This window comes from Phocoena sinus, chromosome 15 (genome assembly GCF_008692025.1).
Source record: "Phocoena sinus isolate mPhoSin1 chromosome 15, mPhoSin1.pri, whole genome shotgun sequence".
Classification (NCBI taxonomy): domain Eukaryota; kingdom Metazoa; phylum Chordata; class Mammalia; order Artiodactyla; family Phocoenidae; genus Phocoena; species Phocoena sinus.
Window position 1 is genome coordinate 15,574,483 of NC_045777.1, and position 21,784 is coordinate 15,596,266.

Consider the following 21,784-nt stretch of genomic DNA (forward strand, 5'->3'; position numbering starts at 1 on the left):
CACCCAGTTCTTTGGGGCCCAGCCTCTATAGGGGCCTAACAGAACAAGGTCACGGCAGTGGCCCCAAACCAAGCACCAAGACCCCTCCCTCAATCTTAGTTTGCAGCCCCAATCTGTGGTGTAGGGTCATTTTTGAAAGAAATTGGTCCAGTCCACTGTGGACAGATACTTCACTGGGCCCCTCCTAGTTCCTGCTTCAATAGAACAGGTAGCTTCCCACTGACCTCTGGTTGGGCACGACAGGTGGAACAGCTTGGGAGCCAGGAGCAGAAGTGGGTCTGGCTGCCCCGCCTATACTAGCAAGAAAGTTAACAACCAATTCTAATCTGGGGCTTAAATACCTCCCTGTCATGACCCCCTCCCCGATCCTTGTGGGAATGTGGACGTTTTTATTTGTATTTATTTATTTATTTTTTGGCTGCACCCTGGGGCTTGCAGGATCTTAGTTCCCTGACCAGGGATCGAACCTGGGCCCTGTGAGTGAAAGCGCAAAGTCCTAACCACTGGAGCACCAGGGAATTCCCAATGTGGATGTTTTTAGATGGGGGCAAATCCCGTGAGGAATCTCGGTGCCACGGGCTATCTTAGACAGTGTTAGGACAGGTGAGAGACTCGTATAACCTTGGAGATGACCAGGACTTACGCTACCATCTCTCACTGGCTTGGGTACATCTCAGAGTTGTTTAAAAAAGAGGAAGTGGTGGTGGTGCTGTGTGAGTGGGATGCTAAGGTAACAGTCCATATCAAGTCTTAGAAGCCACAGAGAGGACCTAACACCTGGATGGTTTGTGTGGAAGGTGGACAGGCTCTGTGTTAATTCATGGCAATTTCTTCCCAGGCCCTCGACTTCTGGTTCTAAAGGATGAAATGAAGCTGCTCCCTCCTTTTAAGGAGTACAGCCCTAAATAAGTGTGATCAGAAGAGTTAGCTAGTTCTGGTGGTGATACAGGTGGCGCCACACATCAATGCACAGGCCAACTAACTGATAAAATTTTTTATTTCACTTTTGAGTTTTTACACTTTTCCTGATTATTCCGTGTAAGGTGGAAACTAGAACTGTTTAAAAGACATACACAAATCGAGTACATCAATAACCGGGTTTTTTTCTTTTTTGCTATACTATTTTCACAACCACAGGTGTGCTTGCTAGGCAATATAACCATCACAGAAGCAAACGTGAGGCAGAATACTGGTGAGGAAAAACAAAGCAAGAGAGAGCTACCAGATACACAGACAGGCTCGTTCCACATCCACTACTGCGTTTTCAAGCGCCAAGTATTAACTGCACATTTTTGTTCAGCTAGAAAGGAGAGGGATTTTTTTTTCTTTTTTTTTCCTTTTGGTTTGTTTGAAATCAGTGCATGAATGTTTCTCATTTCAGCAGATGGACAAACAGATGGACACTACGGCTATGGGGAATGTTCAGGGGAGAGGGGGGGATACTGTGAGACTGGTAGGCCTGGCTATTCCCAACTCTCCCCATCGCAGTGTTCATGCAACTTCCCTGCATTACAGGGTCTTGTTGAAACGTGTCTGTGAACTCGACAGGATGGGTACACTTGGGAGAGCTGGTGACAGGTGCTAACAAGCATCATCAGGGCTGGCTGCAATGTAAGGAGAAACCATGGATAGTTACAAATACTTTGAGTCAGATCTTGGTGTGACTGAAGAGCAACCACCGTTCTGAGAACCGGAAGAAGACAGGGCTGAGATGCGGGAAGCTCTTTTCAACTCTCTGAAGCAAGGCTGGCTCACCGAAGTGCTCATCAACATCCCTCACCCCCTCCAGGTCCCCTGTCCCTGCTCGTCTAGTACTAAACAGTGAGCAAAAGGCAAAGAGAATGCACAAAGAAAACAATGTAAGGAAGCTGAAGGACAGAAATTGAGAGAGAGAAGAGAAAACCAAAGTCAATAGTCAAAAAGGACAGTGGGAAAGAATGTTTAGATTTCAAAATTTTAAAGCCCCGAGCCAGGAAGAACCTCAAGACTGAGTACTTACTCCTCAAGTGAAAGGCGGTCTCTGCAGAACATTATTCTTAAAGATGTTACCCAGGAAACAGATAAGGCCATTCATAAGATACACGGCTTTTTTTTTTCCTTCTTGAGCTCGTGGTTACAGGGAAAACAGATTCCACTATGGAAGCACAAGTTGCCAATCAGTAACATGCTGCTGTAGGAAAGGGGCTGGAATCACGTGTGGCCTGTGAGCACTGGACCTCTGCATGGTGTCCTAAGCCAGGTATCTGCCACCAAGAATGTTAATTTCTGGCTTCGACTACCCTCAGAGGAAGACACTGCGGCCATCCGCAGTCATGAACCTTTGAGTGGCAACAGCCCCAACGGGTCTGTTCAGGGTCTACAAGCCCTGAACAGAACAGGCAGAATCACTGTGAATTACCATGAAACTCGAATGCCAAACTAGAGGTGTCTCACTCCAAGTCCCAGTGTCACAATATAATCTCTATAACTTTCTGTACAACTTTACAATGGAACTGTGTTTCACTGACTGTTTTGAATTGAATTAAACTTTCCAAAAAGTTACACATAATTCAGGTCTATTTTGTTTTCTACCAGTAAGAGTTCTGCTAAGTTACAAAACCCCATAATCACAGTGTTCAGTTTTTTTAAAAAAATTAAACACACAGTAATCCTGTCAATGTTCATCAAAATCAAAACTTCAGAATGCCGTGGCATTTATGTGACCAATCTGAGTGTTAGATACAAATACCAGCTGCTTATCCCATGGACCATTTTTGCTAGGCTGAGGCTGTGAAAAACTGAAAGTCGACGTACGATTCTTTTTTTTTTTTTTTTTATCGCACAAAGGGATATACGTGGAGGGTACAGAGTGACACTGAAGAGATCACAAAGCACGACAGACATTAGTTCTCTCCCTCCCCAGCATCTCCTTCATCTCCCTGGTTTTCCGACGTCCACAGCTGCAAAAGAAAAACAGAGCTATAAACAAAGTAGGGCTACTAAAAGCTTCCTCAGGGAGGTGGCCCAGTGTGTATCATCTCATCTCATTCAACTGTTTAAAATTCTTCCTATATTACTGCAGACAGTGACGGCAAAGGTCAAAACTTCAGTAGGCATTTATAACCAATTAAAAAACTTAACTACACTTACAGGGTACAAATCCCCTCTTGAGTCTTAGGCAAGAGTGAATTACGAGGTAGAGGAATGGGAATAAGCTATAAGCCCTCCAGAAGCACTCATGGAACCAGCAGTACTTACAGTGAGGTTGTCCCTAAGCAACTGCATGATCAGGGTGCTGTCTTTGTAGGACTCCTCATTCAGTGTGTCCAATTCAGCAATCGCTTCGTCAAATGCCTAAAACAAAGAGCCTTCAGCAAAGAAGTCACAGGTTCCTTGGAACTAGTTTAGCCCAATGTTTTTCTGCTAACATTCTGCTATCATTTCTCTTTCTGTACAGTACTTTGGGGGAACCTAGGTCCTTGTTACCTTGTTTGCTAGTTATGTCAGCAAACACATGATGCTGGTTTACCAAGCGTCAACCAAAAATGGCAAAAATTCCTAGATATGACCTTTACCTATTAAGTCAACAGGTGTTACTATTAACCCAGCCCACTCATTCTAAGCAAACACATGATTTTTCAATCACCGAAGACGTTTCTAGTAATCTGCCCTTTTTCTTTAAGCTGAAACTCAAAAGGTCTGGATACAAGGGATAAATGGGGAACAGAAGTTCACACCACTAAATCTGATTCAATTAAGCGATGGAACTTTGAGCGTTCGTTTCACACATTTTTACCAACTAAAAAATTTTAAAAGAGTGTGCATATTGAAAGATACAAAAATATGTAGAAAAGGCGGCTGGGTTACCAAAAGAAGACAGGAGGTAAATTCAGTTAACAAAGAAAACAAGATCTGATTTCCTTCCTTTACAAGCCATAACCTCCAGTCTTGGTACAAGGATGACAATGTACAATACAGTGGAGGCGTACAGTCCAAAGCGTGACAAAAACAACAAACTACCTTCTCCCTGGATTGTCCACAACCACCCCCAGCCCCAAGAGTAATCAAACAACACAAACAAAAATCAGCAGAAGGCACTGAGAAGTCAAGCAGCAATAGGTGTGTATTTATTCCATAAAAGATATATACTCCACCCCCAGAAAAATCTTCACAAAAGTCCAAGAAAATGAGTTATGTTCAGGTAATTAAAAAAGGTACCAAAAAGCACAAGCAGTTTTACTATGATCAGAAACCACAGAGGGCACAACAATGTAAAACAACTATGCCCCAATAAAAAATAAATAATTTAAATTAAAAAAAAAAATTCTGCCAAAAAAAAAAAAGAGAAACCACAGAGGGTCTTTCTCACCGTTTTTGCGAGGCTGCAAGCCTTTTCAGGAGAGTTTAGAATCTCATAGTAAAAGACGGAGAAGTTAAGCGCCAGGCCCAGTCGAATTGGGTGTGTAGGCTGCATTTCTTTCTTACTAATTTCAAATGCTTCCTGGTAAGCCTGCTGGGAGTTTGACACAGTGGCTATAAGAAAGATAGAAAATATGAAAGGTTGGGTCTTTCACAGATTGCATCGTATGCTGGATCCACTATCAAATTATTTTACCAAACTGGGCTGGAGCACACGCGCTATCAAACGAGGGTCAGTGTCTCTACCATTCGATTAACAATCCTTTGTTAAGTGTGTACTCTAATCCAAGTGCCATATTGAATGCTTTGAGGAAAAACAAAGACCATGATGACAAAGTCTACAAAAGCAGTTAGGAAATACAGAAATAACCCTGAACAAGATAGAACATGGAAAACAATGAGCTCTGATGGAAAAATCATGGACTTCAGAATCAGACTCAAAGCTGGAATCCCCAACTCTTATTCATTAAGTGTGTGGTTTGGACTAAGTGAAAACCTCTGTAAGCCTTGGTTTCCTTATCAGAAAAAAAGGACAGACTCCCACCTACACTCCTAGCGTTGTGTGAGGGATAAATGAGACACACAGGAGGCACTTAATAAGGCATAGCTATAATTGTCACCACTACACTAATGCATGTATATGACAAGAGAAATGCATCTCTATTTACTATGATGGTTTCGTTCTACCAAACATTTTAAAGTTTCACCTCGAAAAGAGAGCTACCAAATAATCCTTAAAATAAAGATCTCTTTAAATGCACTACTGCACCACACTTTTAATGCCCCCCATACGTGCCCCTTAGATACAGCTGTCAACTCCCATGACCCTGTTTAACACTGGTCAGCACAATGCCGTGGTCCTTTAAATTCTGACTACAAACAAAGCAAAAACTTCAAATTATTATGAAGACTGGCTCCATTACTGGTCAAATTTCTTAAAAAAAAAAAAAAGTTACTTACTTTGTTTATTGTCTCCAGATGCCACCTCAGAAAGATATCTAAAATAATCGCCTTTCATTTTCAAGTAGAACACCTTACTTTCTGGTTGTGTAGCATTGGGAATAAGGTATTTGTCCAACAGCTCCTACAAAGTGATTCACATTCTGTTAAGCATCTGGAAATATTACTTACAAGACGTTAAAACTATGTTTGAGATTCAAGATACACACTACCACTTCTAAATAAATTTTTTGGAAGATTGAAAAAAATCATAATTTTCATCCAGAGGTTTTAAATAGTTTTTAGCCCAGGTCATAACAGATGCCAGTACTTGTCTATTAAAAATCACTTTGACCGTCCATAAGGGGTTGATTAAAGTATAGCCATACAATGGAATGCTACGTAGGCATTTGGAAAGGTTCTCCAAAAGAAGTCTGGGGTGGGGGGTGGGGGGGAGGAAGCAGATAATAAAAACCATGTGACTCCTATTTTAATATTAAAATAGATATGTGTACATGCACGGAAATACCTAAGGGAAAAGTCTGGAAGAATATTTATCAAGATGTTAATAATGGTTCTCTAGGTGGTAGAATTAGAAGTGATTTTTTATTTTCTTATTTATACTCTTCTGCCCTGTGCTTTTTTTAAAAAAAAACCATGAACTTGTATTAATTCTGTAATTAGAGAAAAAAAAAAACTTTCCATTTTGGGAGAAAAAAACGTGATAATAGGGCAAACCTGCCAAGAACTAAGTTTCGAATTGATCGGACCTGGGTAGAAATCCCTCCTCTGCTGCTTACTATCTGTATGACCCTGGACAAATGACCTAATCGCCCTGAGCCTCAGTTTCTTCAGCTACACACAGGGAAGCATTAGCCACCTCCCAGCGTACTTATGAGGATAAATGAGCCAATGTTCACCAAGTGCTTAACACGCTGCCTGGCACGCAGTAAGCACTCCAAAAGTAGCTAATACTATTATTAATAATAAATTCCTTTAAACATTTATGCTTACAACAAAAGCAGTTCTGAAGGAGTCCAAGCTTCGTATACAGAGCAATATTTTCGAAGAGTTGTTTTAGAATGTGGCATCCTGAAAAACTGGTTAAGAGGCAGTAAGTACCATGCTTTTCTTCACATTCTTTCAGATGCTCATAAAAGCTGGTCTACAGTTCAGGAATTAGGGAACTTTCTTGCCTTTGGAATGCATGCCATACTTCATGTGAATACCAGATGTACCTAACATTCAGGAATTAGTGCACCGTTAACAAACCCCCAAATTACCAACAGGCAACAAATTTAGCCATGACACTCTTACACCACGACTCTAACAAAAAGAGCAGCTCAATGCAAAAGCTTAGTTGTAAGGGGATTTAATCAATCAAAGTGAGAAGATGCAGGGGGCAGTAGTCGTTTTAATATTCCTTGCAGACAGACAGGGTGTAACTCCTTATGGGTTAGGGATGAGTACTGCCTGGAGGCTGACAAGCTTTGTACTGGTTTTCAAAAGAAAGGTGTCAAGGGCAGTAACTCGGAGAGGCAGCCAGCAGGGGAGGAGGTAGATCCACAAGTGTGAATTCCTTTTCCCTTCAAAGCAGCCCTCACTGTTCATTTTTACCTGATTTCACCTGGAAGAAAAAGAAAGTTCCCAGTGGGCTCAGGATGTGAGGGAAAGACAATATGATCATGATTTGCTCTAGGATATGCACCCCTCCCATCCAACCCCAGATCGTGGCTCAAGGGAAAGCAGTTAGGAATCAGTCGTCTGACTAAGGCTTATATAAAACATCAGAGAGGAGAATCCCCAAACCACTTCTGATTGGCCTTCGGAGTGCAGGCCCGAACTGATGGACATGGCTACCTTTCAGACAAAAACTGGACTCCACGCTGTGCAGGGACTGGGGAGGGGCTAAAAGGCAGGTCGGCTTTCTGCTCCTCTCTCCCCTGCTGGAGATGGCACTGCCATCAGACTTATACAGAGAATAGCCTCTCTGTGGCTGCATCTATCAAAAATCCTGCCTCTCTGGCCTCAACTTCTAAAGAAAAGATGGAGGGATGCTGACCAAATGTACCTGTTTTTCAGAGGTCTTTGGAAGGGAGAGGAAAATACTCCATAAGAGACGAGCAACCTCTGATCAGGTAAGAGGTAAGAAAAAAATCACATCGTATGCTTAAAACTTAGCTGCAGATGGTTTGCAGCTTCCCAGTGTATTCAGACACCTTTCTCTCATGAGCTGTTTGAGAGTTCGCATTCGTACATGAAATGAATACTATTAGAAATCGTTGTTTAGAACAGGAACACCGGCCTCTTACCAGAACATCGTTGCAGATGTCCTGCAGCTCTGCCTCGATCTTCTCACGATACTCTTTGCCCATCTGCTGCTTCTTCTCGTTCCTCTCTGTTTTCTGTTCAATGCTGGAGATGACACGCCAGGAAGAACGACGGGCACCGACCACATTCTTGTAGGCAACAGACAGCAGGTTTCTCTCCTCGTTGGAGAGCTCGTGCCCCTGCTCTGTGACTGCCTTCATGGCCGCAGCCATGTCATCGTAGCGCTCCGCCTGCTCGGCGAGTTTGGCTTTCTGTACCAGCTCACTTTTATCCATGGTCATTCCCTAGAACAAGAGCAAGAGAAAAAGAGAGAGAAAGCGAATGTCAGGCTTTGGGGTCCAGGAAATGCACGCGTGAATCTTCTTCCAACCCATCTGGAAGGAAACATACCTAAATGGGAAGCATCTACTTCCAAATGCCCTCAGTAATATCGAGCATGAACGCCTGCAGGGTTAGGTACTTTGCTATCGTCTTTTTTACTATTTTGGTCACTTTTCCCAACAGTCCTACAGGGCAGATATGTTCACAACAATCCTGCCCCCTCCTGTGAGGTGAAGAAATGGAGGTTCAGAGGAGGCAAGTGGTGTGCCCAGGGCTAGGAGGTGGTAGAGAGCCAGAACTCAAACTCAAGTCTCTGTCTCTCGAGTTGTTTTCTTCCACTTTCCTAATCTGCCTCCTCAATGCACAGAGACGGCTTAATTCTTTAGAATCTTATGTTAAATATATGTCCTTTTCTTCTTTCAAGAATTACCTGGTTTTGCTGTTTTTCCCCAAGGTATGTGGAAAAACACCTGAAGTGGGACGACTGTTTCAATGTTAAAGCAAAAGGTATGACTTTCAGTGTTATATTTGGCAGTGCCCATGAAGCAGCAGGTACCTAAAAAATAGGAGCCGTTTTTATCACATCTTCTGCAATGCACTAAATCTGTTACAAGGACACACTGTCCACGAGAGCACAGACTTGAGGCAGGCAGATTTGGCTCTACCTAGCACCAGCTCTGCTACTTACAAAGTGGCATGACCTTGGTCAAATCACTCAGCCTCCGAGAGCTTCCGTTTCCTAACTGGAGAATAAGAATATTCCCAACTCTCCAAGGGCCACTGTGAGGCGCAAATGACCTCATCTATGTGAAGGCACTGTGAAAAGTCTAGATGTTATATACAAATATCAAGCACTAACTCTCTACGTGGTACAGGTTGCAGGAGATACGGGTGTATTCACCAAGACACACAGCAACAGAAATGCAAACCATAATTGAGTTTGCACAAGTTCTCCTGAAACAGACAAAAATCTTAGTGATTTCAGTTTATCATTTTATCAAACCCTCTATACACCAATCAGTGAATACCTCTTAAATAATTCACCTCATCTTAGTCAATTCCCCACTATAATAATCGCCATTAATAGAGTGCAATAATTTTTGGATAACACGTAGCTAAAAAATTATTTATTAACCAATAAGAGTTAGTTTTATGTACTGTTGGTTTAAATTTCAATTGTACATCCACCTGTGCCACAGTGTAAAAATACACTAATATCTTAAGGTGTAAAAAGATAAAATACTACTTTAAAGAGTGGTAAGAATATCAATATTTTTAAAACAAATTCTCTTATCACTTTATACATTGTATCACAATTTAAGACTGTGGGGAAAAAAAAAAAAGACTGTGGCTTTGCCTCAAGTCATTTCTGTATTTTCAAGGGAGAAATTCTACAGACAGGACCCTACCACAAAAAAAAGTTTTATTAGATGGAGGACGATTTTAAGATACACCCTAAATCCAGACAATCCATAAAGAGTTGGTTCTCTAGTTCAGAACTGTGAGTTTTCTTCCCACAACTTATTATCTAAATCATATTCAGAGCTGTGTCCTATGTAAGGCTTGCTGATTCTAACCTTACACTCTGAAGCAGATCTCACCTTGATCCGTCTGACTTCACCCACATCACCAGAATGAGACTACAACAGAGATAATAATCCATCCACTCTCCTACATTTCCCAGCAACCCTTCTGCACTTCGGAGGGGTCATACAGTTAGTTCTGTCCAATGAAACATAAGCATAAATGACGCTACTTCCAGGTGTTGAAACTGCAAGAAACCACGTGAGGCCCTCTTCTCTCACGGCAGCCATGCGATCTAGATGGTGCTGTCACGGAACAGCAGTTTCTGTAGCCCGAGTCTGTGAATGACCATGCAGTACAGAGAGACCCCTGCAGGCCCGCACTGGACGTGCAACGTGAAGCCACTGAGGTGTGGGGGCTGCTTGTTACCACACACAACACAACCTAGTCCTACTCTAATACAAAGTCCATCGCAAATACACTATTCATCCTCTTAAAATTATATACTTCCTCCATACGTCTAACTTTCTCAATCGTAACATCTTTCTGATCAGGATACTATCTCCATCTTTAAACAACCCTACTTTATGATCCCTAAAAGTGAGAGGCAGAGGGAAGCCAACTTTCAACGAACTTTAGAAGTTTTCCAGTTTGCAGACTAATTCAGAGTTAGAAGTCACCTAGTGGCCCACTCCAAAGTACAGAAACAGCACCTGTGCAACCCTACCCAGGAAAGATTCCAATTAATAAAAGTCCTGGTCAAAGCCAATTCAACGCTAAGCTATCCCACGCAGTATTACAAAAGAGTAATAGAGAAATGCAATTAGCACTGCCTAAGGGATGCCATGAAACTCTTTGGCTCTACCAGGCCCCTCAACTAAGGTCCCCTCAACCCCCCGACTTCTCTTCCCAAACATTAAAAGTTAAATCATCTCTCCCCCAAGAATCCTGACGACTCCTTGGGAACTCCCAAATGTACACGCCCTATTTCTCAAAATAAAATGTGGCCTTTCTCGTTTGGGGCCAACTATTTCAGGCTTCTTTGGGATCACTGCAAGAGCTCTTGGAGACTGAGAACCATGATGATATGGTAAAACTGAATGCATGCCTTAAAGAATGTAGTCATCTATTTAAAAAAATTTAAACACACACACACATACCCAACAACTTACAACAAACAAAATCCATAGCTAAATGTCCTGATGCCTACTGCTTACATAACTCTTGACTTATATAACATGGATTTTGAAGCAGCTAGACCAATTTCAACAGGAAATGGGTTACACAACACCCAGCGTTTGGAGGAAGGCAGCAGACAAGGGAGAAATGAAATTGTTCCTATTTCTACATCCCTAATAAACCTCCCATCCATCATCTTTCCCTAGTCCCACTGCTTTCAGCCTCTCGTTACCTTTAACCTTCACATCTGCTCTCAGACCCATTTTAAAGTTCTGATCAAGTCACGTCCTGCTCAAAATCCTTTACAGTCCCTACTACTGACAGGAGAGTCAGATTTCCTCCCCTGTCAGTGAAGGTTTTCCAAGCTATCTCCCCAGGCTTCTCCCAAAATGGTTTTCTTACACGTGCTTCTCCGTCTCTGTGTCTGTGCTCACCAAGCCATCCCTCTGCCTGGAATGTCCTTTCCCGTTTATTCTGCATATAAAATTCTTCAGAGCACGGCTCAGATGGCATCCCCTCTATGAAACCTTTCTTAGGCCGCTTAACCTAAGCTGTCGAATCAGACAGCCACTGGCCACATGTTAAAACGGAAACGTCTCGGATATACGGAGTTAATTTTTTTGTCGGGGGGCGGGGGGCCCACACTGCGCAGCTTGCGGGATTCTAGCTCCCCAACCAGGGATCAAACCTGGGCCACGCGGTGAAAGCGCCGCGTCCCAACCACTGGACCGCCAGGGAAATCCCTGGAGTTAAGTTTTTTTAATTTCGAAAATTGATTTCATCCTTTCCCCCCATTTTTAAAATGCAGTTACCAGATAATTTTAAATTACGTGGGACTCACATCCTGGGTCTATTGGACAGCACCGCTCTGAGGTGAAAATATTCTCACAGAGCACTGCATCTATACTTCTCTTAATGTCTCAGCGCATTTCTTCAGCACTACAATTACCTGTCTGTATCGCGTACGCCCCTTCCCACACCATCAACTCCTTTAGGGCACACCCCCCGCAGCACCTCGCACAGAACTGGCACGAACGAATTCTCGCTGAATGAGCAAGCAGATCCTAAAGCTGCAAATCTGGTAGAGTTCTGTCTCTTCTCAAATAATTCAAAGCGCCTATTCTTCACAAGCACATTACGTCCTCATTACATCCATACCTCACTCCATGTACCTCTGCATCTGATTTCAAAATTACCCTTAGTCATACCCGGACTCTTACTCAGCAACTTCGGATGACTCTCTTTTGGCTACTCCACCCAATCTAAACTCTTACCTGGCTTGCCAAGTCCTTCATAATTCGGCTCCTCTGTTCCTATTAGGCTTTTGCATCCACTGTTCTCCAACATGTACCTTTCTTGCAGGCTGGACATCACCGAATACCCTTAATCATCATGCTTAAACGTGTCTGAAATTACTTCAGTAGTTCCCTTCATCTAGAAAGCCCCCCGTTTACTCCCTGCCTATGTAAACTCTATCCATCCGTCTAGGGCTAGAAAGCCTTCCTTGAATATTCCAGCCCCCACTGATCTACCCTGCCCACGAATCCAAACACACTCGTAGCCTCTTACACAGTCCAGGCTTCTCTAGGCCTCCGTTCTATATGTTCTATGGTCCAAGTAATGAGTGGTATACCACTTACAAACAGTGTTACATGTTATGTCCCCAAAGGAAAGCTTCACATTCGTTTCTCATCGAATGCCTAAAACTTTGCCAAGTATAAAACTAATACCCAAGTAAGTACCTGTGAATTTTTTCAGCAGGTCATTACTGGGAGGCTACCTGTATGTGGTGTGGCAAGAGGCCTGTGTGTAAGCGCAGAGGCTGCCACTACACAGCCATGTGAGCTCGGTCGATCTCAGTCTTCCAACCTCTGAAGTGGAGGCAACAGCAGCTACCTCAGGAGAGGTGCTCTGAAGATGAGGTGCAGGGAATCAAAGGATAATAAATGTGGAAATCTTTTTTAAAAAGTGCATAGTGCACAACAAGTTGGAAGTACTGTTATTCCTCTCATAGTACCTACACATCACTGTTTTAGCCCATAAATGTGAGCTTGGAATTAAGAAAAAAGGAAGACAACCCATGAGAAGGAAAAACAAGTCTAATCTTGTACAGGAAGCGAATATGTTACGATGTAATATTCCTGATAAGACTCCACCCCTCAACGTCCTGAAGAATGGACACACTTGTTAACTGTAACACTTTCTTTTATAAATTTATTTATTTATTTTTGGCTGCACTGGGTCTTCCTTGCCGCGCGGGCTTTCTCTAGTTGCAGCGAGCGGGGGCTACTCTTCATTGCGGTGCGCGGGCTTCTCATTGCGGTGGCTTCTCGTTACGGAGCACAGGCTCTAGGCGCGCGGGCTTCAGCAGTTGTGGCTCGCAGGCTCTAGGCGCGCAGGCTCAGAAGTTGTATCGCACGGGCTTAGCTGCTCCGCGGCATGTGGGATCTTCTCGGACCAGGGCTCGAACCTGTGTCCCCTGCATTGGCAGGCGGATTCTTAACCCTGGCGCCACCAGGGAAGTCCCAACTGTAACACTTTCATTCATTAGTTCCTGATTTCATTAAGAGGTGCCAAGTAGTGATGGTTTATAATCAGGGCCTACTTTTCTCCTGAGACTTTTGAACTGAGGACCCACCAAGAAAAACACTGGCAAGAGGGCCTTCATTTGCTCCTAAAAAGCCTTAAAAGGCTACAGTCTCCTCATCAGGCTTGGCACTAACGGCACAGAGTCAAAATACCAGAGGGGACAAATGTATGACAGGCCACAAGAGGTCTAACCCTGCGGTAGACCAAGAGATTTCCCAGATCAGGAAGATGCTGACATGCTCTCAAGCACGGGCGTCTATCTCTCAGTCACTACAGGCAGCACTTCAGAGGACTGGGGAGCCTTTGCTGATTAAACCGGCAACTGCTTAGTGGAGAATGGGAAACCGTCTAAACATCCAACAGCGGAGTGGCTGAAAAGACACAGCTGGCACAAGATTATGTGGCCATCAAAAGAAGGGATTTAATGTCTTAGAAAGATCTGTTAGAGGTATGGAGCGGCGGGAGCTGCACAACAGGCTTCCATTTCTGTAAAATATCCCCTAAAGAACGTTATGAGGAATAATTCTAAAGCTGCCCATGAAATAACAGGATTTCCCTCAAGTAAATGAAACCCTAAGTCAGACAGTGAATGCTAAAACACAAGTATATACGAACCAACCTAGCCCCACTATCTCAACCCTTTGCTTGAGGGATATTTTTCTAGCCCAGGGCAGAATCCTGAGAGGTCATTTCCCAGTGGCCAGAAGGAGACATCCAAGGATAAGAAGGGACAAAAATTAAAATAAAAATGACTATCCACTGCTAATCCATATTTTAAAAAAGCACTGCAAAGGACCTTATGAAATGTGGCCTTGAGAAGTATTAACTTTCAGCTATGTTTTGTTTTCAAGGAAAAGAACATGCTCAATTCTAAAATACTGAGCTTTAATTGAGTTTAATAATTTGCTAGAAATTTAAAACGAGGATTCCATTATCAGGTGTCAGGATTACTGAAGCTCCAGCATGAAACCCGTATGACTGGGACCTGTTTTTAGGAAAGCCCTACATACAACAAATCTGGGCTTCTAAGGAGAAATTAGGTAATTTTTAAAATAATGTCTCCAAATCTCAGTTTCCTCAAATGTTAAAAGGAAACATTAATAGCTATCAAATAAGATGATATACATAAAATGCCTAGACAGTACTGGTCAAAGTAAAGGCTTAATAAATAGGCATATATTCTCACTCTTAAGCTACATCGCAAAAATACAATGTATATAATTTAATGTGTGTTGAAATAACTGCAAATGAAAAAACTACCAGTATTTCCAAGAACTCTCTTTTGGAGTTCAGAATAGCATGGTCCTCCCCTCAGAGAGCTGAAACTCTCAGGGTAGGAACATGAGAAGGGAGGGAAGACATATTTAAAGATTATAAAGCTTCCCCTTGAAGAAGCAACCAGGTAGAATTCAAAGGAGGAGGTTTAGTTTCAAAGTGGCTGGGTCCTGACTGGTTTTATGGGTTGGAGGGGTTCTGTGTAAGACAGAAAATGGGGGCTCCAGGAAGGGACAAGAAATACAGATGTATGAATAAGGTGCATGTATGTTTTTTTAGATGAAAAAGAAATCACAGGCCAAAGTAGATGAGGAACTGAGAAGAGTTAAGAATCTGGAGAGAGGAAACTGACAGGAGCGCCTTAAAAATCTAGGCTAAGGGTGGGAGGGAGGGAGACACAAGAGGGAAGAGATATGGGAACATATGTATAACTGATTCACTGTGTTATAAAGCAGGAACTAACACACCATTGTAAAGCAACTGTACTCCAATAAAGATATTAAAAAAAGAAAAATCTAAGCTAAAAAGTTCCAGGGGGTAAGGAACTGACAGTAAATCCTGAAGAGCATTCACGGACAGACCGCCCCAGACACAGCACCCACAGCACCGTCAAGTCAAAGTTACAGTCCTGGAGTCACTCTGCTGAAGGAAAAGCAGATGCCAAACTACTGTGGGAGGGACTGAGAGAGTCAGTGGGGCCAGGTGTCTAGTGGGTGTTACCAAGAAAAAATGAAGTACTCCTGGCTCTCAAAGAATTTTAATACTCAGTGAAAAACACCGCTCTAAAAACAGGTCTGTGTGCCATTCTACACACAGAGTCCTTTAATAAATTTAATTCTATTCACATGCTTGCAGGCTCTTTGTTAGAAAATGAAACACAGCATGTCTAAAATACAAAGGCAATAGCTCTGATATCCTGCCAACACTGAATTGTGGAGGGAAACATCACTTCTGCTTCAAAATCCCTTCCTTCTTTCATATCAATTATTGAATATCATTGTTAATTATGTCCAATTAGCCAGAATTAAACCTGAAACAATGGAGGTGTTAAGTGATATGCCCAAGGTCATACAATGTGAATCAATAGCAGACATGACAATAAATTGACCTCTTGGCTTGAAGTGATCAATGGAACAGAATAAAAAATTAAAATATGCTAATTCTGATTCATAAAGATAATCCAATTGGTCAACCTTGTGAATAAGTTCAAAGGCTTTGGGCCCACCAACATAATGGAACCCAGTCCAATTTACCAGTACTACACACCAACTCCATACATTACCTGATCTCTTGCGAGTCTCAGTTTTCTCACGCATTAAAATAGGCAAATCTACCTAAGAGGGTTCTTGTAAGGAGTAAAATAGATCACGATGCAAAACATTTAGCACAGTCTCTGCACACGGTAAGCACTAAAATGGCACCTACAGTACATTCCACACAGAAGTCTACAAACGGTCAGCCAGTGAAGGGACACTTACTACACACCTCATTTCTTTTCAACCCAGATGGCTTTCCCTAAGACTTTTAAAAGGAAGGCACATGTTAACTTACATATGCCTATTTCTAAAGTAGCACTGATCAGAATTTAGTGTAAATGTCTTTGTTGGCTCCCACATTGGATTGTGAGCTTAAGGTAGGAACCCAAACTTCTATCTTTGGGCACCCAAAATGTAGCACAATGCCTGCCACACCGAATGTGAAACTACCTGATCAACTGATGCAGGTTTTTAAAGTGAACAAGGCTGCTGTTTCCTATGTGGCCAGAGGGAAGCAGACCACTTCTGACCTATAAAATACAGACTATATTTAAACTCTGTCTTAGACTACTCTTTGAAAAAAGCCATCTCAGCTCCAGTCAGGAGACAACACTATGCTCTCTGACCAATCGTTTCTCAGGTACCCATTGTTATATCTATAGGTTCAAACTGAGTTTCAAAAAGCCCTTGAACTCCTCTATTCAAAAGGCCAACCAATTAGTTATACAAAAAGCCACACCAGCGTATTGGTTTAGTAAATAACAACAAAATACCCATCATTTATGGTCTGCCTAAATGTGCAAAAAGTTAGGGGTTTATATCAACTCCTTTAATCATAAGTGTCCTAAGGGGCAGGTGTCATTGTCCCAATAACCTGTTACACAGGTATATTTGGTACACGCTCTTTCCTCTGTGCAGCACCGCCTCCTAAAGGTCAATATGATTCTTAATGATTACTTAAGGAAAAGAGAGAATGAACACTTTTTTGAAGAACCATACTAAGTTATTACAGTCAGGTTTGAGAATTAGACTTAATTTATCTAGCTTTACAAATCAAAATAAAATTAGTTTAAAACGGCATATGTCAAAAACTCATCAGACTGTCAAACAAGCTTTAAGGTGAGCTTTGTGGGCAAACAATAACAATGGCCGGGGCTCATATCAACTTTATTGTCTCCTCCAATCTCTGCTCTGGTCAAGGTCATTCAGAAATAACTTTTATTGTTGGGTCTCTTAGGGAAAACAATGAAATAAACTAACCAGTACAGGAAAAAACTTACACAATAGAGGGCTGGCCAGATTATTTTAAAGTCACCTTACCAACCTACAGTCTGCTGGATATGCCTTGATCTGAAGGCCATCAATCAATTTCATCTCATTGTAAGTATCAGAAACATATAATTATGCTTATGTTAGAAGATCTTTTAGCAGAGAAAGCGGAAAGATGATTGGCTTTTAGCATACACATGACAAAACAGAAAGTACTTTCATCCGTTTTTCCTCCCTAAATTAAGTAGTCCCTTTAGAAAAATCCCCTCAGAATCCAGCTCTGTTAGTTTCTCCATAATGACACAGAGAAGACTAGGATCTATTCATGTAGAGACCAAGATGGTTTTAAAGCTTAAAATTGCTATTATACAACTAATTTCTTGCCTCCTAGCTAGTGTGAGTTGCGGTCACCTGTCCTTAGAAAAATGTAGGAACCTAGAACTTAAATTCCCTTTACAAGTAAATTTTTTTTTTTTTTTTTTTTACAAGTAAATTTTAATTCATTCTCTATGGTACCCTCATTTAAGGAAAACTGCTTAGTTTAATGCCACTGAAATAGTGGATAGCATAATAGGACATTTTAATTTAGAATTCTTTCTCTACTTACGTAGATATAGATACTTGGTCCTGACCAAATTCTACTAGAACCTAGGATTGGATAAATCAGTGTGCCACAAAGCAGCTGATGAATTTTCTCCCTAGTATGAAGCAAATACTAGAAAAACTGGGTTTTTCACAAGCGTGCTTCCTAATGCACACCAGCAGTATCCTCCCTGTATGCCAGGATAAATATACTACCGCCCCCCAAGAAACTACACTATATCTATTTCCAAAAATAGCTAAAATTCCTGTCCAAACACATTTACTTGAATAAGATACAGGTAAAGAAAAATTAACTACTAGATGGTATTCACATGAAGAATATATAGAAATCTATCATTAGAGCCAGACTGCCTGGGTTTGATTCCTGGCTCCAGCACTTACCCAGTGCCGGGTGTGTGTATGCCCCCAGGAAAATTATTTAACTTCTCTGTGCCTCAGTTTCCTCAACTGTAAAATGGGGCTAGCAGTACTTACCTATCATTGGCTGTTATGAAGGCTCAGTTAATATGTGTAAAGTGCTTAGAACAAAGCCTGGCACATACAAATGGTAGCTGTTATTATTACAGCTTGATGCTACCTCATCAGTTGATGAATAAATCATATGGAAGGACTTTGTATGTGCCTATGCTCTATAGCATATATGCATATGTCTTATGTATATATATATATGTATATTCAGGAATGTAGTCAAGCAACATTTATTAAACATCTGGTATATCTCACACCCTTATTTTAATTATTGAGTTTGTCACAATAATACATCAAAGACTATTACCATTTGCATTGATCAGATGAGAAAATGGGCTCAGAAAGACTGAAGATGCTCTACACAAAACTGTTCCAGAAAAATGTATCGTTTTTTGAAAGCAACATGTATACAAAGTAGAATGCAACCAAGGGGGGAAAAAGCCCTTAACAGTGAACTCTGTGATGAAAACACAAAACCGAAAGCTTATATTTAACAATTTACAGTCTGTAAAAAGGTCTCTTGACAACTCTGGAGACGGAGAAACCAGGAGCCAGAGATTAAGCAGCACACTGAAGACCACATAACTATAAAATGCTGCAGGCAAGAGTGGAATCAAACTTATCTGACTCCAAGTCCAGTGCACTTTCTGCTTCTATATCCACAGCCAAATGGGTAAAATGCACTTTTTGCAGTGGCCCAAACCTCTGGAGACTCTGCCTCCAGAACTAGCATTAGGGGAATGTGCTCAGCCTGGTTTTGTGGAGGCTGCTTCCCTGATCCACAGAGCTCCGGTTCTAAAATGGCTCCAACGTAACACAAGCACGGCATGATGGGAAATGTACAGAAGATTATAGGGTAGGAGCTGTACTCCAGGGGCTGATAGGCCGTAAATATTTGCTACTGATGAAAGAGGAGATTCAACCTGGAAACCAGGTGTGTGGTCTAGGTCAGATCATCTCATTTCTCATAAGGACTTCATCTGTAACATGGGTGAATGGTTTCTCATCTCATTGAAAGGAGAGGCTTGGGAAATAATTCAGCAGTTGCTACTGGTTTATAAGCATTCCACTGTGAAGATCACCTGTAAAATTCTAACTTGGGTCCAATAAAACTGACAGGTTTTACCCTCACCATGTGTGCTAAGGACACAGATCCTAGAAAAACGAGGGTTCCGGCAACTGATATATTCCTAAATAAGAAACGGGGTGCCCTAGAAGCAGTCAAGAAGGAAATGACTGAGAATCATTAACACATATAAATTTCTAACATGAAAAGGCAAAAAGCTGAGTACCCATGTGTCTAGTTCTATAAACTGCGTATGTGTGTGGTTTTATACGAACAATTGAGACAGAGTGAGAAATGCAGAAAATTTTTCATATTCTCCCAAGTGCTTCATCTTTCTGTTTTGGCTCCTGTGGCCGCCAGATTTTATATGTTCATAACAACATCTTGCCAGATTCTGTCTCTCACACAGGGCAAGCAAAATCAGAACCTGATGCTATGTAGCCTTACCAAAGGGAAAAGCAGTGACGACAAGGGCAAGAGACAGGAATTTTTACAGAAAGGTTGGCGAACTGTCTTACCAATACTGCCACCTTTGAAAACCCCATTACACGTGAGTTCTCCATTTGCAGTAGACAAAGATGTACTACTCATCTTGTGCAGAAAAGGGGCATAATCACTCCCACCCCTTCGCCACCACCAGGGAGGCCACCAGGAAAATTTCAGTCCTAAAAACGTGCTAACACACAGTATGGGGGAATTTGGGGCGAGGACACAAAAGACTCTGGCATTAAATGACGGTAAATACCGTGGGAAAATATTCCGATTCTCAGCTTCCGACATTTTTTTTCCTGGGGATCGCGCCTGACTCAATAACCAGTTCCAACAAATGCATTTTCTTGATGCAAACCTCAACCCTGTGCCTCCCAGGGAATCTCGGGTCCTGCCAGGCTCCCAAACCAGCGAACGATGATGAAATGGCTTTACTGCAAAGTGGGAGGGGGTTTTCCCTCTGCTCTCTCCCAAGGTTAAACCCCTTACCCATCCAGAGGGAGTCCAGCAGGGGCATTGGGGATCGAGAGCTCGCCCGCATTTGGTTACATTTTCATTTGTGGAAACCGGAAAGCGAGGAGCAGGGGTGACAGGGCTGAAAGGGTCGGTTCTGGCTGCTCAAGGCGCAGGGAGGGGTCGCGCGGGGATCGAAGCTGGGTAGTGAGGGAGGGTCGGGGGTCCGCGGCTCGATGTCCCTTCCAGCCCGGTACGGTGCCGCACCCCGCCCGCCGGGCGGGGACGCAGGCGGCGAGGGCGACCCGGGCCTCTCCCAGAACGAAGGGCCCGGCCCCGGAAACAGGGAGGGGCCGCGGCGAGGCCGATCCCGCGTCGCAAGCGGCCGCACGGGGCCGAGGAGGCCGCGCGCCGCCGCCCCGAGGGCTCACCCGCGGGGTCGACCTCGTCGCCACCGCCGCGGGTGGTGGGGGAGCTTTGGGCTCGGGCCCCCGGGGGCCCCAGGCGGACACCGCGCTGCACTCACCGTGGGAGGACTGCAGGGGGGCAAAGACGCTTGCGAGCGGAGCGAAGGAGCGGTGACCGCTTCCTTCCCAAGTCCACTCCTCCGGCGGCGGCTGCAGTGGCGGCGGCGGCAGCAGCTACCCCGGCTCCGGAATCGGCGGCGGCGGCGGCGGCGGTGGCGGCAGCGGCTCCACTTCCGCTCCGGTCACCACTTCCGCTCTGGCCCGAGCCCCGCCCCTGCACCGCCTCCTCATTGGGCGAGCGGCGCACGGGGTTGCCCCGGCCGCCCTAGAGGGGCGCCGACCGAGGGAGGAGGAAGAAGAGCTGAGAGCTGGGATGCTGCGGCCGGGGGAGGGCGGGGGTCAGGGCCGGGAGCAAGGAGGAGGCGGGCGTAGGGGGACGGAAATGGGGGCGGGGAGCGGAAAGAGAAGGTGGAAGGAGTGGAGGCGGAGCTGAGGGGGAATCTAGAAAGGGGACGTGTGGGAACGAGGGAGACGGGGCGAGGTTTGGGGTTCGGCGGGCCTGAGGCTTAGGCTTGGAACTCGCCTGGGTCATGCTCAGAGTCTCCGAGGTCATCGGTTCCCACCGCACCCAAAAAGTAATCTTCACGAGGTCGGAGGTTGAAGTCAGTCCCCTTTTGCTGTGTACTTTGGGAATACTGGATTTAGGGAAGGACAGACATTGCTCATCCCTAAATTTTCGCTTAGCCCTCCCTTCAGTCCTTCAAGGTACTGATCATTTCCTCCTTTTGTGGACTGAGGAGGCCGGTAATCGGACCGGCGAAGGCCTTTTCTTGGAAGCCCGTGTGTGTGATCTCTTAATTGAATACCCCTCCCCAGGATCTTAGAGGAAAGCTTAAGGAAAGGAACCAGGTCTCCACGGGCCCCCCCACTCCTGTGACTGCTCTTCCCAAGGCAGTTTTTCAAAATGCCTCACCTCTACTCCTTCCCTTTCATTCATTCTTTTCAGCAGATATTTATTAAGCAGGCTTTATGTTTAGTGCTGGAGACACAAGACAGACAGGGCCCTGCTGTCTTGGAGTTTACAGCCTGGTAGGAGATAAAGTAAATGGCCTTTGTCAATTCTCCTTTACCTTTACTTAGCTTATTGATGACTTCTA

The 21,784-nt window shown here is 43.6% G+C and overlaps 1 protein-coding gene across 2 annotated transcripts; it reads right to left on the bottom strand.

Moving 5' to 3' along the window:
• Positions 1–979: 979 nt before the first annotated feature.
• Positions 980–20,890, bottom strand: YWHAB (tyrosine 3-monooxygenase/tryptophan 5-monooxygenase activation protein beta). 2 transcript variants are annotated; one of them, XR_004345809.1, is made up of 7 exons: positions 20,687–20,890; positions 7,650–7,952; positions 5,359–5,482; positions 4,349–4,512; positions 3,238–3,333; positions 2,000–2,939; positions 980–1,604 (listed from the first exon to the last, which is right to left on the bottom strand). XR_004345809.1 is itself a non-coding variant. In XM_032605324.1 (6 exons), the coding sequence occupies exons 2-6, from the start codon at positions 7,947–7,949 to the stop codon at positions 2,883–2,885; spliced, it is 741 nt and encodes a 246-aa protein (XP_032461215.1). In that variant the 5' UTR covers positions 7,950–7,952; positions 20,687–20,888; the 3' UTR covers positions 980–2,882. The 2 variants fall into 2 exon arrangements, 1 of the variants encoding a protein (XP_032461215.1); XM_032605324.1 differs by having other exon boundaries at positions 980–2,939; positions 20,687–20,888.
• Between the last annotated feature and the right edge of the window lie 894 nt (positions 20,891–21,784).